General features: G+C 42.7%; 1 protein-coding gene across 1 annotated transcript in view; it reads left to right on the forward strand.

Annotated features, from left to right (window-relative positions):
• SMS (spermine synthase) overlaps positions 1-3,347 on the forward strand; it is a 52,220-nt gene extending 48,873 nt beyond the window's left edge. Inside the window, exon 11 of the mRNA XM_054219928.1 lies at positions 307-3,347. Coding sequence (XP_054075903.1) covers positions 307-349 — 43 coding nt within the window. The 3' untranslated portion in view covers positions 350-3,347. The remainder of the gene's footprint in view (positions 1-306) is intronic.
• The last annotated feature ends 14,887 nt before the right edge of the window (positions 3,348-18,234 follow it).

An 18,234-nucleotide genomic window follows, 5' to 3' on the forward strand; every position in this document is an offset into this window, starting at 1 on the left:
TACTGCTGTAGTTTGTGTTCAGTGGTTGCAATGCAAAGAAATGCACCACCTGAAAATCTGCAGCAGGAATTAAAAAACATGGGATTGCAAAGGGTTTTGGTTTCAGTGGAAATGGCATGGTCTTTTGAACTGATAAGCCAAAAAGAGGATTCCAGGAGATTTCACTTTTGAGAGTTTTACCTACTCCATCTTTACGAGCCGCCAGAAGTTTTCAGAATCGAAATGTAAGTGAAAAAGAACTACTTCCATTTCACCTGTGTATTGCAAACATTGCTTTTTTTTCCCTTAACTGCATATTTTCTCCAGATGGGTGTTCTACACTATTTGGAAGAAACAAACTGACATCTGAACATCAAGATTATTTGAGATTATCCTAAATGTACATGCTGCATGGAGCATATAGGCCTGCTACGTGCTGCATATTGGCATCTTGAACCTTTAAATTATACGCTGTAGATGATCCTGAAACTTAGTCATGCTATTGATTGTGAATTCTTTAAATGTTTTTTATTATTATTTTAATTTAAAAGCAAATGGAAAATGTATATTTTGATGAGCTAGGGTGTTATTTTTGAAAGTCAACTTAAAGATGAATTAGCAGCAAAACTATATAGCTGCTGAATGCACTGAACCTTTAGAATGTGATCCTTTTTATTTTTTTGTAGATCTTCACAAGCTGATTGATTAAAAAAGACATCTTTAGCATTTCATCCCTGAAGGGTTGTCCATGGAGTTTCTTTTGGGTTGTTTTTTTTTTTTGCTTTGTTCTCCACCAGACTCTTATCTATGGTGCTTTTTAAGGATGGAGGGAGTTTTGTTTGATTTTTTTTTTAAATGAACACCACAGTGCTTCCATATAGAGAAGGGCATAACTTAAAAAAAAAAAAAAAAGGGGGGGGGGGATCTTCTAAAAGGATACCCCAAATCCTTCATTTCATTGCAAAGGGAAGAAAGAAAGTCTTAATTTTTATTTACTCCCGTTTCATTTATCATTGCTGTAATGTCTTCTGCAGGAGAGGAATCTTTGACCTTTCACCTCATGGAATTCTTTAGCTGCTGCCACTCTGATTATTTGGATTTTGATATGGATTTAACAGTAGGTTATAGAGGCACTTTGAACTCTATCAGCATGAAAATTAAAGCTGGTTTTCCATCCCACCACAGTGCAAGAAATCGAGTGTAATGAGGTTCTTGTGGGCATACACCCCTCAGCCTTATGGGAAGCACTGGGTTCTCGAAGAAGGAAAGGTTGCTTTAGAGGGCAAAGGAACGTGGGTGTGATCTAGATTCACGTGCACCAGTACTGAATGCTTGAAATATTGAATGTATATATACTTCAGTAGGGCAAGTCCTGGTCGTGTTGCCCTAGATCGATCATGTTGTGTGTGTCTCTTGCTGAATTAGATTCACTTCAGTGTAAAAATCAATGGAAGCTAGGTCACGTTGGAGTTTTGTTCTGAAAGATAAAGCATTTTTCTTTAACTGTTTGTCATGTTGTCTGAAAAGTTATATTTTTCTAACAATGTTCTACGTACTTCCTAAATCTTTGCTTTCAGTGTTTAAAAGATCCCACCACTTCAAAGGAGGTAGGAAGGCCATAACCATTCTGTGCATTTCTGTATGTTTCCACGATAGAATAAAAAGTGCACTATTTCCCTAAACAGTCAAATCCTGAACCATGACGATTTTTTTTCCTTCAGCACCTAGTATCAACATTTTCTCAGTTTTATTGGAGGAAGGTGATCACCTCCCTCCCCCAAGATACTGCTAATGAAAGCAAAACAAACAAACAAAAGCAGCACTTCTGAGATCTGTATTCTTAAATCATACGTAAAGAAGAATTTTCCTGTGTCCCATATATGTAAACTGTTCATGAAATCTGAGTAGCCTATGTAGAATTCCAGAGTGATACTGGAAAACTTGCAAAAATTTGCTCTTGATTTGGTGTGTAATTATTTTTGTATTGTACAGTTGTGCTGTTAAAATGCTTTCAGTTTGGAGAGCCGATAGAAGTATTCTTCAGTCATTGTTTTAAATTATTGCAGTTAATGTTGATTCTTTAATATACATGGCAGACAGTTTTTTCCATGGCCTAAAGCTCATGCATCCTAAATACTGTCAAAGAGCAGAGCCTCTCTCTAAACAGGAGAGAAAAGTGTCTTGCATTTCCCTGAGTATTTAGCCCTTGATATTATTGCCTATGACCTAGTAGTGACCCGTCATTTATGATACAGGACTGCAATCAGTACATTGTATAGCTGCGAATGAACGCAGGTGTCCTATAAAGAGTTAGGTGTATCCTTAACTTTGCAAGCATGAATATTCCCATTGATTTCCTAGTATGATTACTTGTGTAGGTGAAATTAAGCACACAGGCATTCACTGGGACGGGGCTTATGGCATATGTGTTCCTGAGTGAGATTAATAGATATAGAAATCGGCCACAAGAAGTGGGGGGCAGTTGTTTTTTAGCGAAGAAACTTAGGAACTGGAAGATGACATAATGTGCTTGCTGTACCAAGGCTAGCACTTTTCTTTAGCATTGCTGCGCAAGGCTGCCTGAGCACAGAGATGTTTGGGTGTGCGGGGATGTTCAATAATCGGTTCCCGGAATAACCAGGGACCTGAATTACTTATCGATAGGTGCGAGGCAGCAGTGCTTGCAAGTCCTTCTTTTTCAACTGATATAGTATAAAGAGAGTTGGAGGAATTATTTTTTCTCTTTAAACTTTTTTTAATGTAGATTTTTTTTTTAAAAAAACTGATAGATGCAGTATAAAGAAATTCAGCAAACATTGAATGTTATCTTTATATTTTTTTAAGTTGCTGAATTGATTCTGAGCAAATATATACACACTGTCAGTCTTTATTTATTTGTTGCTGTAGTGTAGACTTTTTTCTTTAAAAGGACAACAAGCCTCTTTGTGTTAGAATTTTCAGATGCAAACTGCTATAGCTGATGAGTTTTCCATGTTTAAGGCCAGTTGGGAATTAGCTGTGATTGCTGCGCTATGTATGCAAACAGTTCCCAAGATATGGTTAATATTAGGGTTTTGTTAATTATTCTTTGCACTAAATGCTGCGTCCACCTAGAAATGTGATTTCAGTAATTAAAAACTTGACTGGTAGTAGTTTGTGCAAAGAGAAGACTGCTGGCGTTGTATCTACTGCATCAGTGCAGTGCACGTGTTAAAATAAAGGTACACTATTATTACTTGCGTGTTTGAATTGTTAAATATCTTGTGGATTCAGTGTTGAAATGACAGAACTGGTGGGTATGATGCTTACCATTGTACCTCTTTTTTCTTTTCCTTGTCACCTAGAAAATACAAAGGTAGTTAAAAGTTCTTCTATTGAGTATCTCCTGTCTCTTTCAGATTAATAAACTCAGTTATTTTCCATATAATATAAAATATTCCACAGTATGGAACGGCACACTGATGTTTGCAATTGGGAGGATCACTTCAGTGATTTTTGCCTAGAAAGAGTCAACTTTCGGTAGAGTACTGTAGATGTGAATTCTTTGGAGGTCTGTAAGTGTAAGTTCTAGTTTTTACGCTGAAGCGGCAAATTGGCTTTGGGTGGCGGTGTGACTCATTGTGTGGCATAGAGAAAAGATAGGCTTAGGAGAAAGAAGTGAGACATTAAAGGTGATACAAGTTTTGGCACAGAAGTTTAAGGAAGAGAGAGAAGGGCATGAACAGGCCAGGCCCATTGAAGAAGTTACTCTGGGGTGTGATTCAGAAAGATTAATAATGTCAGACAACAGAAGAAGGATGTGACTTCTAAAAGAGATTGTAGAGAGATGTACATAAGTTCCAGCTAACTGGAAAGGAGAAGTATTTACATCTGTCCTAAGTACAGTGATAGCAAATGATTTGGCAGTTGGGAAAAAGACGGGGGAAGGCTTAACTTTTTGAGGGGAAAAAAAGGTCTCACATACAGACTTTGAGGGTAGGATAAAGAGTTATTTTAGAGTCCCTACATGCATGGCAGGGAAGATAGGTATCTCTTACTTTATTTTCACTGTTTAGAGTTTGAGGTGTTGACAGCTTGCTGGAAGGAACAAGGCGAGGGGACAAGTGAGAAGCAGAAGAGTACTCAGTTTCTTATTTTAATTTAGGAATAGGAGACTGCAGATGATGTTGCCTGAGGCTAATAGGAGGAAGCTGACAAACCTTGCCCACAGAAGAAGAGTGGTTGCAGTCATTGAAGGAGATGTTGAAGGAGCAAGTGAGAGAACTAGCAAAGGAAGTGAGTGCAGGAGTGATTAATAATAGCATTGAGCAACATAGGAAAGTGCCTTTTTGAAATGCGGGATGCTTTAGGAAGTAAGGAGTTAGAAATGTGGAATGGGAATAGTGGAAGGATATGAGAAGTGAAGAAGTTCAAGTGGTCATACATTTTGGTGAACTTGAGCTTCAGAGATTAGAAGCGGAGAAAGTAGAAGGGAAGAAGAGGGTAAAATGCACTTCCATCATTGGAAGCATGATGACAAGTACTCCTGTGCTGTGTCAAGGGAAGAAAAGATGCTGGAGCAAGAGCAGTTAAGACGGGAAGGAACTGGGGGAGTGAGCCAGGAGGAGGAACCAGAAGCAGGATAGCACAACAGATACGGTGGGAATTTGGGGAGCACATTGAGACGTATAAAAAAGGAGTGCTGGTCACACTACCCAGCTTGTCATTTGTAGATATCATGGAGAAGGAAGAGAGACTGGAAATGTTAGGGGTTTTTTTTCTACTGAGTAACGATTGCAACATGGCTCCTAAGTATTTCAGGAGGAAAAGAACATAACCGCTGGAAATGAAATGGTGACAAAAAGGAAACTATTCAGATTAAGGAGTGTTTAGGGTAGACAGATTACCCAAGCAAATAATTACAAAATTCATGAGGCCCAAAGGAAAGGGAACTGTGGGATTTAACTGAGTCATGGGTTGTTATTGTGAGCGCGGAAGGGTGGGAGGCAGAAGCATACCAATGGCATCTCTGCTGTCCTCAGCTCGTGGAATTGGGAAAACTGATCAGAACCAGCAAATGTATGAAAACAAATGGCCAAAAAAAAAAGCACTGCTTCAGCCATTATAGGGTTTTTCATCTGACTTCAAAGTGCCATGACAACTTCATTGTATCTTACTGGGGAGGATAATAGGCTTCATGACCTCAATGGTGAATGCACAACACATTCTGTGCCATGTTGCCTGTGCAGCACTATTAGCATGATTTACTTTGAAAGACCCAAAGACTAAAGTATTTTATTGATGTATAATGGAAACATCTTGGTGTGAGTAGTCTTTGTGTATACAAAGACAAGCAGCAATGGAATTTTAAAACAATAGTGGTAGATGAGAATAACAAAGGTGAGTATATACAGCTATGCGAAGCTCTTTTTTTTTTTTATAGTAGCTGCTAATGTTATCTAACACATCCCTATTTAACTTTTCTTTAGTTAATAATCAAAACTGATGTTTTTGCTTTTTAAAAATTATTTTATCTTATTCTATGTTTTGTCCAAATTCTGCTCTTATACTTTACATTAGGACATTCTGAGAAATTTCTTCCTAATGATTGGCATCTCCTGTGACACTTAGGTGTTTTTGATGAAGTTTTATAGCCACTGGTTAGTTATTTGGGGTGGAAGGATTACTGTAAATGAGGGTTTTTTTCAGGCAACAAATTTTTGACAGTTCATTGTTTAAAACCCCAGTGAAGACTGACAGAACAATTAAAGTAACGTGCATTGACTTCTATTTTTAAAAAGGGTGGCATCCTTTTGAAATTTTTACCTGTGTCATGTAGTAAAGAAGTTGGTACTATCATTATAAAATTCTTACCATATATAGCAGTTAACCACTAGGGAAAGGGAAAATACTGGTGCGTAATTTATGGAGTTGGTTTTGAGACAGCCATGTGCCTTAAGACGTTATAGTTGAGATGCACTTCAAGTCTACTTCTTTGGGATCTTGACCACCTACTTAGTGAAGCCTTGTGTGGCCTTTTACCTCTGTGGTGGCTGGGATCAGATGCCACACCTCTGGCTATCTCAAATGAAGAAATGGTTGAGCGGGCCTAAGACTGCAGCAGATATTAGACAGTGCGAAGGAAAGCAAAGACAATGTCTCTGGCCTCTACCTGCTGATGTATGAACAGAGTTAAGTGACACCAAGGACATGGAGTATGGGTAGCTTGTAGTCATATAGCTAAGTCTCTCTCATGTTGATTGTTTACCTTTGCAGGTACAAAGTGAGCTCAGGGAAAATATCCACGTTTCCGGGAGACCTGATGATCTTAATACTAGGCAGGATGCTGTGTTTTCATTATGCATGTATTTTGTTGTCCCAGAGACTGTATGGGGTGTGGGCTAGGAATGGCTGAAGGTACCTCAAAAGCAGAAGGCTGACCCAGGCTGGCCCAAAACCTTACAGTGGAGAGCTTGCCTCTGAGAACAATCCAAAGCCATCAGCATATAGAATGGGAAGTCACTGAGCTTGTCTGTCCCCAGCCTGAGTGCGTGCAGTTGGTCCCTTTTTCTATCAATAACCTTTTGCTGCGTTGTGTTGGCAGGCTTGCTGTGGGTGCTGTTTGCACCTGGGCAGTAAGACCAGAGCAGTCTGGGAGCACTGGGTATATTGGGCCAACTGAGATGTGAGGTGCAGTGCTCACCCAGAAGCCTACCTTCTGGGAGTGCTAGGTGAGCTGCACAGGAGACAGCTGCAGGAGGGGGAGAGGGACAAAAATGAGACTGGTGGCTGTGGGTAGACCACTGTTCTCACCACAAGGGAAGTCTGCAACCCACAGCCTGTTTATGGGTTCCCTGCTGGTAGGGGGTGGGTGAGACAGTGGACACGGGTCACCTGAGGTCTTCTGGAGGACCAAGTGCAAGTTGCAGGAATGCCTGCCTGGAACACCTTCAACCTGAAAAAAAAAAAAAAAGATACTTGAGAAGTGAATGACTGGGAAGACAAACATGGCAAGAGACTAATTTAGTGCTATTCAAGGTAAGTAGAGAAAGAGACATCCTCATTAACACCATTTTTAAGTCCCAGCCATTTTTAAGTTGCTGACTGCTTAGCCTGGACACATGAAAATATTGACAACTTTTAGAAGATTTATCCCTAATAATGAGATAGGTTGTTCTCTTGAGCTAAATCTAAAGAGTTAGCCACTATCCATCATACTTGTGAAGTTGTGGTAGTCTGGTGAAGTTCCCACTGATGGGAAAAGGGGAAACATAACCCCCATTTTTAAAAAGGGAAAAGACTTGAGGAACTGCAGGCCAGTCAGTGTCACCTCTGTGCCTGGCAAGATCATGGAGCATATCCTCCTGGAAACCTGGCTAAGGCACATGGAAAAGAAGGACATGATTGGTGACAGCCAACATGGCTTCACTAAAGGCAAGTCATGTGTGACAAATTTGGTCGTTTTTTTATGATGGGGTTACAGCATTGGATGTACCTGGACTTGTGCAAAGCATTTGACACTGTCCCACACGACATCCTTGTCTCTAGATTGGAGAGATGTGGATGTGGTGGATGGTCCACTTGGTGGATAAGGAGTTGCCTGGATGGCCACACTCAAAGAGTTGTGGTCAATGGCTTGATGTCCAAGTGGAGACTGGTGATGAGTGGCATTCCTCAGGGGTTGGTACTGGGACCACCGCTGTTTAACATCTTTATCGGCAGCATGGGCCATGGGACTGAGCACACCCTCAGCAGGTTTGCTGACAACACCAAGCTGTGTGATGCGGTCGACATGCTGGAGGAAAGGGATGTCATCCAGAGGGACCTGGACAGGCTTGAGAGATGGGCCTATGTGAACCTCATGAAGTTTAGCCAGGCCAAGTGGGTTGGGGCAATCCCAAGCACAAATACAGGCTGGGCAGAGAATGGATCGAGAGCAGCCCTGCCAAGAAGATCTTGGGGATGTTGGTGGATGAGAAGCTCAACAATAGCTGGCAATGCACACTTGAGACTCAGAAAGCCAACTGCATCCTGGGCTGCATCAAAAGAAGTGTGGCCAAGGGAGGTGATTCTGCCCTTTTACTCTGCTCTGGTGAGACCTCCCCTGGAGTACTGCATCCACTTCTGGGGCTTCCAACATAAGAGGGACATGGGCCTGTTGAAGTGAGTCCAGAGGAGGGCTGCAAAGATGCTCAGAGCATCTTTGCTCTGAGATGCTCGGAGCACCTCTTCTATGAGGACAGGCTGAGAGAGTTGGGGTTGTTCAGCCTGAAGAAGAGAAGGCTCCGGGGAGACCTTATAGCAGCCTTCCAGTACCTGAAGGGGGCCTACAGGAAGGATGGGGAGGGACTTTTATCAGGGAGTGTAGTGGTGGGACACGGGGTAACAGTTTTAAACTGAAAGAGGGGAGATTTAGATTAGATATTAGGAAGAAATTCTACTGTGAAGGTGATGAGACACTGGAACTGGTTGCCCAGAGAAGTTGTGGATGCCCCATCCCTGGAAGTGTTCAAGGCCAGGCTGGATGGGGCTTTGAGCAGCCTGGTCTAGTGGGAGGTGTCCCTGCCCATGGCAGGGGGTTTGGAACCAGGTGATCTTTAAGGTCCCTTCTAACCCAAACCATTCGGTGGTTCGATGAGTTGAGCTGCTGCCAAAGCCTTTCTTTTGTAGTGTGTATCTTAAGTCTATGGGTCATGCTAGAACTACTGTAAGAGCTTGCTCACAAGACAGACCTAACTGCTAGGTTTGCTGAGACTGGAAGGTATAGTCCCCCTTGTCCCCTGTCTCTCTGAACTTCTATTTCTAGATGTGCTGCAAATGCACATGAATATGCAGAGAGGTATGAAAATTTAATTAGCTATAACTTCTCAAAGATCAAAAATATTTCAGGCTTTCTTGGCTGAATAATGGAGTGTTTTTGAAAATCTATTCAACCTCGTTCCCTCAACGTTACAGCTTGCATGAAGGGGTTGCTGTGGAGGCATTTCTTCTGGTATCTACGCCACGTAAATGGTCCCAGCCATCTTCTCTACACTCCCACCTCTTCGTCCTCACCCTGCATGAGCTCCTTTGCTGTGAGAGTTGCAACTAGCCCCCCTGTGGCCACGTGGCAAACCGATTAGGTTAAAAACGAGTGAGCAGAGATGTTAAAGAGATGGGAAACTTGATCTCACTTCAGCTACGCTGCTGAAATGAATGGATGAAAAAGCAATCTGTGTTTAAAATGGACCTGTGTGGTTCATCGTGTTGCCAGACACGCAGCTGTGCCGACGGACCCGAGTGGTGCGCAGGCCTGGGAAATAGTGATGGGGGGAGCAGGTCAGAGCAAGGTGCAGGATAAGGGAAAAATGTTCAAAGTAAAGGCTGCAGCGTCGTAGTTTATATATACCTGCTTAGGAAATATAGGGGAGGAACTGCGAAGGGAGTTACCCTTTGGTTTTTTTTTCTTGTAGCTTTTTCTCTAATCCCATCTACTGAATCATTTTTGGGTCCTTTCCAAATTGAGATAGGATTCTATGATTTCGATCATCCAGAAGTTTCAGTTTGAATTTTTGGGAGCAGCTAAAAGGTGATTCAGCAGAAACCACATGTCACTTTGATCTAATGGAAACTGAGAGCTTCATCTGTGTCAATACTCTGCAAGTAGCTTTTGTAGGGAAGTGTATTGTTTGTCAATTACTCATTGCCATTCACACCTTCAAAAAATTTTAAATAAAACTTTGTTTACGTTAATAATTTAACTCTCCCAGTTCATTTCAGGTAAATGGACTGATTTTATTCTGTTAGGTTAAAAACGATGATGATAATGCCACTCAAGTTTTAGATACGCTTTCTCACGAGGGGTTTGTTTTAAAGAATACATGGGCAGCACCGCTGTCGCGCGACGTGAACTTCCTGGCTGTTGATCTATTTTGCTATGGTCTTTAAAAAGAAAGAAATGCAAGATCTATTATTTAATTTTATTTTCACTACAGGCAAAATCAGCCACGTGGTTTAAGACCCGCGTGCAGGAGGAGTACTGCTGTATGTTATTACAAATGTAAGCAGCTGCTCAGTGAGCTGCAGCTGGAAGGAAGCTGCGTGGGCCACGGCGAAGCACTCCGTGGTGATTTCCTTCATCTAGCAGAAATGCTCCTCCTTACTCAACATGTGTTAACTTGAGAGAGCGGAAGAACACGGGCTGGGTCTGGATCAGGCTTGTGACCTGCCTGCTTGGGACCTGCCAGGCTGCCTGGTGGCAGCAGGTGAAGCGTTTTTTCAGCGAGTGGCAGAAATTCGGCCTTTCTCGAGCGTTCAGTTGTGAGCAAATGATGCTGAAATACATCTGAACTTCAGACACGCTGAAATACGTTTTATGTCATGCCATTCAAAATACATTTTAATAGCTTTAAATGTTTTATAGTGCTTCCAGATTCATGCAGCAGTGGACGTGTTTCACTCAGTATTATATGTAGCTTAAAATAGTGCTTTATAGTTGCTTTTATCCCCCGATACAGTAAAGAAAAATAGATGGTTAAAATAAGAACAGTAAGCCACAAGCGATTTTATGAAATGAAGCTGAAAACACGTGATTCCTTTTAAGAGCATGTTTCCCGAAGGCAGAAGCTGCAATGCCCTGAGAGTGCAGCCACAGCATCACAGTATGAAAGCTTGGACAGGAGCGTGAGTTTATCTGATTGACCCAGAACGAAATCAACTGCGTTGGCATCATTCCTGATAGCCTGTTCCGGTGCTCTGAAAGGCGTGAGTAGTGACTGCAAAGGGAATGAGTTAACTCTGGTGAAGGCCAGCAGCTCGGTGGAAAGCTGGAACATGGCACTGCATGTTCTGACTGCTTTTCTGAGGTAAGATTTGTTACCAGATGAAGCTGGGAAATGTCCGTGTAAGAGGAGCGGCTCTTAGGCTCTAGGAGATGTAAGAAAGGCCTGCGAGGAAATGGAGGTCTTGCACTTAACAATAGTTGATAGCCTGGGCTACGTGACTGTGTCCCGGCTGGCTACAGCACAGCCTGGGATCCTGATCTCTCTGCTGCCCTTAACACACCGCAGTTCTCATCAAGGTCTTGTATCAGTGGTGTTCTGTCCCTGGCCACCCTGGACGTGGGTGTGGGTTGCGCCCAGATGTGGACTCAAGTCACGTTTGGGAAGCCAGCAGGAAATTCTTTTGTGTGTCTTAGTCCGGATGCAGTCTGGGTGCGAGTGCTTTCTCTTGGGGTTGTGGAGATAGAATATGCCTGTACAGGCTTCTATTTTCTCTCATTAATTGCTGCTTTGAAGGCTGTGATACTCCTAGTTCATTTTTGGAAATGTATTTCCTGGCTGTAGAGTTTTGCCTAGGTAAAGCAGATGCTATTAGTCTGCTCTGGCCAATCTTATTTCTGTTCGTAGTCCAAATTGCAAGATACTTAACAACAACTAACACTTTTTATTAAACCCACAATCTTCATGACAGTTTGACTTAACTATCATTGTAAAATTGGGTGATGAATCTCCCATTTCAGTTGTCCAGCTCAACCAAAGAAGAGGCTGATCACGTTTGCAGTAATTTCAAAGAACTATGAGCAGAAATAACATCAAATTGTTGAAGATCTGTGAATTCACCAGCGTCTTTTAGTGGACTAAGGTTCTGTCATTTGCTTGAGAAGTGTATATTGAAGAAGCTGAGGAAACTTTTTTCAGAGAAGCGTGATCCTTTCTGCTTTAGAAAAGGATTTAGCTTTGGTTAATATGCTTTTGCTTCCCTGTAAGCATGCTTGATCACAACTCTTTTTGTCATTGTTACTAGCTTTGCTAAGAGCATTGGTAACTTCTTCGCAATTATTTAAATATCTAAAAGTAGCTAGTTAAAACCATACTGAGGCACTTCCATCAGAGGGTTCCTAGTCCAGCTACTTGTTCTCAGGTTCTAGTGAAAATTTTATCAGATAGTGATTGAGTTTTTGATATCCAACAAGTACTTTGGGGGCATTTGACACAAAGCTCAGTACAGAAATCCTCATTCTGCTGCTCGTTTTGCCTTTCACTTTTTCCTCGGAGGCAGATAAAGACAGCGACAGTGTATTGCCACTGACTTTTTCATCCTGCAGCCTCTCAGCAGCTGCAGCCTCACACCTTTCTTTGTCAGAGCTTCCCTTCCAATTTTCATTATTCCATTTATTCTTCTTTTGGCCTGTGATGGCTAAGAAGGCAGAGTTGTGGATGTCTTCAGCACTGTACCGTCCCTGAGTCTTTGGATCCCCTTACAAGCTGCAACCACCATTTCTAATGCTTTTTTTAACTTTACTGCTAAGTTTCTATTCCATTTTTGCCTTTTACAGGGGTATGAGTGGTCGTCTTAAATTATTCTGCTCAGAGCAGAAGCAACGTTTGACATTTTTGCTTAAGCCCCTTTCAAATGTGTGCTCTCCTCATGCAAATTTTTTGTGATACTAGAAATTGAAACCAAGAAATCCAGAACACTCTGCAGGTAAGTCACAAAAGACGAAAATCGCTACATGTTTTTCTTTGGTCCTAGCTAAATCCTCTACCCAAGCACTGCAATAAGCTTGAAGCTAGTACACTCTTCATTTCAAATAGTCCATGTGAGTTTTCACAGGCTTTTCTCAAAGTTTTATCTTGTTTTGAACCAGGTTTGGTTATAAATCTGTAAAAATGTAAGGCAGTGACAAATCTGTGTGGTTTATAGGCTTGTGTGAATAGCAAAAAAAACCAAACCCCAAAGCTTTATTTCAAATAGAGATGTTGGAAACTTCAGGGAAGGGCTGTCAGAGACATAGCAATTTGGTTTGTAAAGATAATTATATTTAGTTCCTAACTGTTTGGTTCTTGAGCATTTCTGTGACTTCAGGAAAGCAAATGTTTTGTCTTGATCCTGTCCCGTGGGGCCTCATGCTGTGGTTTCAACCTGATCTGACTCTGGCCTTCCCTTTGCCGAGAACTTGATGACCAAATGCATTTAAACCCTCCTGAGGTGCTGCTGTACATCATTATTAGTCATGGGCAAAATTACTGGCACAGCACCAGGACTGGGACAAGAAGAGACAATAGCTAGAAATACCCGCACTGAATGAGAGACGCGCAATCTCATGTTGTCATGGGGCATTGTATTTAGGACATCATATTTAATGTGGGGTTTTTCTGGCTTTTAGCTGTGTGCAAAGTTAATTGTAATCTCATTTTGAGATGAAGGAGAAGAAAAAGAATACACTTAGTGAAACGCGTTAAAAGAAAACTAACTTCAGGAAGATCCCAAGCTGGCTGTAGCAATACCCTAGAAGAGCAGGGTTGGGTGGCTTGTTGGTTTTGGGATTTTTTGTTTGTTTGTTTTTGGTTTGCCTTTTTTTTTTTGGCTAGCCCGCTTTCCTCTGAAAACAGAGGTTATGCTGTTGTGCTTTCCCTTACTCTGCCCCCCGCCCCCCCTCACCCACCCTTGGTCAGTAAAGCTGGACCTTGTCAGCCAGCTTCAACCAAATTTGACAGAAGGGGTTTGGGCTCAAAGATATTAAATTCTGACAATTTTTTGCCTGGGTGAAAACGTCCCTTGTTTCTGCTACAAAGGCTTCAGTGTGAGTACAGCCCTTGGTGGGCACAGGAGAATTCGTCGTGCAGAGGGATGTGACCAAAAGGCCCTCATGCAAGGAGAGCTTTCACCAGAGCTGCTATCTATGGGACTGCTGAGCTCTACTGCCTTGGGTAGTGAAGCACTTGGAGGAGCTTTTGCCCTGCTTTTTCAGGTTTTTTACAAAAGTTAGCACAAGTGAGTCGATACCCTCTTGCAGTAACAGGGTACCCCCAGTTACCTGTTCAGTGGCACCTCTGTGGAGTAATTGCTCTGCTCCTGGCTTCAGCTGTCTCTGAGATCTGCGTCTTCTGAAGATGGATTTGTGCTGCTGGAGATCCAAGTGTGAGAGTAGGCAGGAGCCATTGCTTTTGGAGAGGCAGTTGTGCTCCTCAGAGACAGGAGGACACAGTAGGAGGATCTCTTTGGTAGATGCTGAAAGCAGCCACATGTGTGTCTGGTAGCTCTCTGTTGTGTTAAGAGTATGAGTCTGACACGTGGCTGAGTGAACCCCCCTGTTGAGTCATGAGGTTCCCTTGCGTTCTAAACTCTTTCTCAGAGAAGAGTCTAGGTGCAGCTTGATCCAGTCTTAGTCCCAGACTTAGTCAGTTGTTTATGTCTAAAGGATTGGGGTGTAGCCACTTATTGGAGTCAACGTTTGCCTGTTTCAGAGCCCGTCCAAGGGCTTTCACTGAGACAGTTTTGCAAAGTTGAAAAAGATAGGTGATTTATTAAGTCTGTAGATATTACAAGGCTGGAATTGCTGTTGATAAATACATTTACTGCAAAAATTGAGCTCAGGTTAATAGTTCAGCACTTTATTTGACAATATTTTTCCAGGTAACATCCAGCATGGTCGGAGGTGTGAGTCTTGCTGAAGAGGCGTCCCTGCTTGGGGAGGGGAGAGGTCCAGGCCCGTCGACCCATCTGGTGGTTGGAATTCTCGTCCTTGAAATGGAGGTTTCTGAATGTGAGATTTATACTTTTGGCGAGGTGGGGCTAAGTCATTTATCATGTGCCGATTGGCTCTTAACAAGGCTTGTTGTGCTGTCGGTCAACAAAGAGGCGGGGCCTTGCGCAACGTTTGGTTCAGAGGCACTGTTGCTCTCCTGGCTTTGCTGAAATAACATTGAGCTGCGGGGCATCCGCCTCACCACAGGTGTCCCTCAGTTGGTTCGAGCGTTAGACCGCAAGCCTAGACTGCAAGTCATTGCATCTGTCCTGGCCTTCGCAAGGGTAGGCAAGTTAGGCAACTCTTGCTTGGTTGCCCCTGCAAGACAGGCACGCTGCTCAAGCTGCGCTCTTGCTCATGTTGGACCCTACTACTTTCTGCCGACTCACGGTAGCTCTGTATTCGGCACCAAGAAGCCTGGTTCTCCACACTCTCCTCTTTTGATTTCAAATGTTGGTGAATATTTGTCTCATTACACACCTGAAAATTTGTCCATGAGACTCAAACTCATTGGAAACCAAGCTTCCTTGCTTCCACTGTTCCTATCAATAGTCTTGGACAGCTGTGAGAAAACATCTGCACAGAGTAAAGCTCTGGTGGTCCTGATGCAATATTTTAAAGACACAACAGATAGTTGTGTCCTCTTTACACCCCTGCACCTACTGGCCATCGGAAATGTCGCATTTCCCACAACTTTTTCGGTGCCTTTTCAGCTTCTGTTCACAGTTAGATCACATGAAAAAAGCAAAAAATTTGCTCTGACTTACTCCAGAGTATTTTATGTATTTCTTAATCCGCAACTAACATGCCGTTCTACAGTCCATGTCAGCACGTACATTGGACATAGACTCCAGGTTTAATCTATACGGTAGGATGACAGATGAGGAGTATATATATGTGATGGCTATATGTAAACACACTCTTGTTATAGTGTGAATGTGGCCTTCAGGAGAAGTAGTGTTTTGTTTAGCTATAAATTAATCTGCTTCTTGAAGAAAAATTGCCGGAAGGCCTAAAGCAGTTCTTCTTTCTGCTCGAGAACATATGTATTGTTTCATTAAAGTGCTTTTTCAGAAACAGCTCTAAAAAAGCTTGCAGACTTGAGTGGTTTGACTTTAATCATCCCAGATGTTGGCTTTTGTACTGAGTTGCTGTTTGGGTTAGATACAAGCACCTCTTGGTCAGACAAAGCAACGTTTCCTATAGCAAGGACAGGTTTTTCTTGGAGTAACAAGAATAGTTTAGCCTACTTGGAACTAAAAAAGAAAAAAAAATTGATTTGGGGAGTTAAGTGTTGGAGGACAAAGCTTTCTGCTTTGCAGGGTGTTCTCTCCACAGTTGCAATTATAGTTAGTGGAAAAGCTTGCCACCAGCAATGTTCAGAGCCCTGCAAGGCCTTTGGCTCTATGTTGGCTCTTAATTAATGACCCACATTCTCACAGCTGCACAGAGACCTGCTGTGATGTGGCTGTACCAGTAGAAAACAATGGAGTTATTTATTTCCAGCTGTATCTGTCACATGAATAAAGGACCGATTGGTGCCAGAGTGTGGTTGCTGTTGGCTGCAGCACGGAAATCTGGGGGGGGGGGAGGATTGTAGCCAAGAGAGTATCACTTATAAGATTCAGAGATCTGAGGACAAATGGTCAAGCTGTCTTCAAATGCAACATGTCGGGTTTTTTCTCAAGCACATCGTGTGTATGTAAAGCCCAGTTGGCCAATTCTGGCTACAACAGCTGCATAGTTTGAAAAAACAGTTCAAGGCCCCGTAGTGGAACACTCGAAAGAAAATGGAATACGGCCTGTACTCTGACCTGTGCTAATTAATCTCTGTCAACAAAGCCCGCATATACCTCTGCTTTTCTGCTGAAGCTGTGTCTGGTGTCTCTGCCTCCAACAGTGTGGTAGCAGCTATAGTATTCCTTTTACCACGAGCTGAAAATGCTCGATGGGGCATCATCAAAGCTGTGATGCTTTCATTGTGAACTGCTTCGGTCAAACTTAACTAATTCCTCTAAGGTAACCTGTCAGTTGCCTCCCAGGTAGGGCAAGTCTTTAGTGTGCACGATGAGGACAGCATCTTCTGAAGAAACATCTTCTGTAACTAATGTATTAGTGTAACCTACAATGTTTTACATGCATTATTTTGTTTTTTACACTTAAAACTGAACTGTTCTTTCTGTCCGCATTAAAAGAATCAGTAATTGTTTTAATACATTCTGAGGTTAGCTAAATGTGAGAAAGACAAAACGCTTTATAGTGCTTAGACTCATTGCAAGCAGGTCTTTCAGCAAGCTTGGGCTGAACATGTGCTGGCCTCAGGCTGTTTTGTCGCTCCAGACATTCAGCGACACCTGCGTACCTGTGGTTTTGACTGTTGCCAGTGAAAAGTAGTCAAAACGTGGGGCTTTGTGTGTCTATTGAGTGATCAAACTTCAAGAAATGGGAACTTCCTCCCACCAAGCTACAGGAGGAGAAGCTGACACAGTGCTATTGATTTTAGCTCTGATCAAGCGCTCTTGCCTGTCTGGCATAATCAATGGAAGACGGAATTGCGTCTGCCTGTGAAACAGCAAGGTAATATGGATGTGCATGCACGGACACTTACATATGCAGACAGACTTTTTCTAGAAGCTGGCGCAATCTTGCTGTGGTTCAGCCCGGAGCATGTTCCAGAGGGTTTGCCAGCTCTTGCATATGGGCTTGAGTGGAAATGTTTCTGCATTGTCCCGGCATTATTATAAGTGATCCCATTGTTTGAGTGGGATCTTCGTCAGAGGCAATTCTGCGTGAATGAAGAGTGATTTAGAGCGTGTTGCATTTAATTATTACTTGCCTGCACCACTACACCCCATGTCTGTTCAATGTTCTATGAGTGTTTAGCAGAGTCTTTGCACAGCCTTGTTAAGTGCCTTATTGGGCTGTAATAGCCAGAACTGTTAGCAGTTCCAGCAGGAAGTGTGGCCGTGTATGGTTTACCTGCCGAAGAGCTGCCGGAGTTATGACGAGCAAGGCAACCAAATCCTAGCACACTCACCAGAAACACGTATCAAATTCCACAAACTTCTGTTACTGATCAGCAGTATCAGAAGCTGATTCACGTGTGCTCTCTGCACCTTTCAAATACTGCCAGAAAAGGACTTCTGCAGCTTTTGCCTGCAGCTGTTTGTGTTTTAGCCCTAATTGCATAGTTCTGTATGTTCTGGAGAAACCAAGATGAGTTACTGACTACAACCAGGCTCTACAGCCAGAGGAAGGACACTTATGCTATGCCACAGTGTAAATAAACCCACAAACCTAAACTTAGAGAAGTCATTCTGTTGCTGGCAGCTGATTTGTGATTTTCTTGCCAGAAAGATCATGCACTGCTTAGGGCTGACTCTCCAGAGGAGTCCTGTAGTTGGAGCTTGCTGGTTCTTGTTGGGATATCTCCGTGTTCCCATAGCCCTCACCTTCTCTTTGGCTGGTTGGGAGAGGGGACTGAATTGTCCAGCCTCTCCCTCTTATCTGCTTCTCTATCTCTGTTTTTAGCTCTTCCCCCTCACAATTTTCCTGAGGGAAACAACTGGTTGCTGCTTTGCACTGTTGAAAGCTGTTCTTGGTTTCTGGCCCAATGCTGTCCTAGAAAGAAGTCATACTTTGAAAGCAAAAGCTGTTAGTGAATGATATTTAGTGTTGATGTTCATGATATTCAGGACATGCTAGTACTTCTCTAGGGAGCAAAACTTTCAAGTTCAAAAGTGTGGGGGAATTGGAGTAGGGATGCG

This window comes from Rissa tridactyla, chromosome 1, assembly GCF_028500815.1.
Source record: "Rissa tridactyla isolate bRisTri1 chromosome 1, bRisTri1.patW.cur.20221130, whole genome shotgun sequence".
In the NCBI taxonomy this organism is placed as follows: Eukaryota; Metazoa; Chordata; class Aves; order Charadriiformes; family Laridae; genus Rissa; species Rissa tridactyla.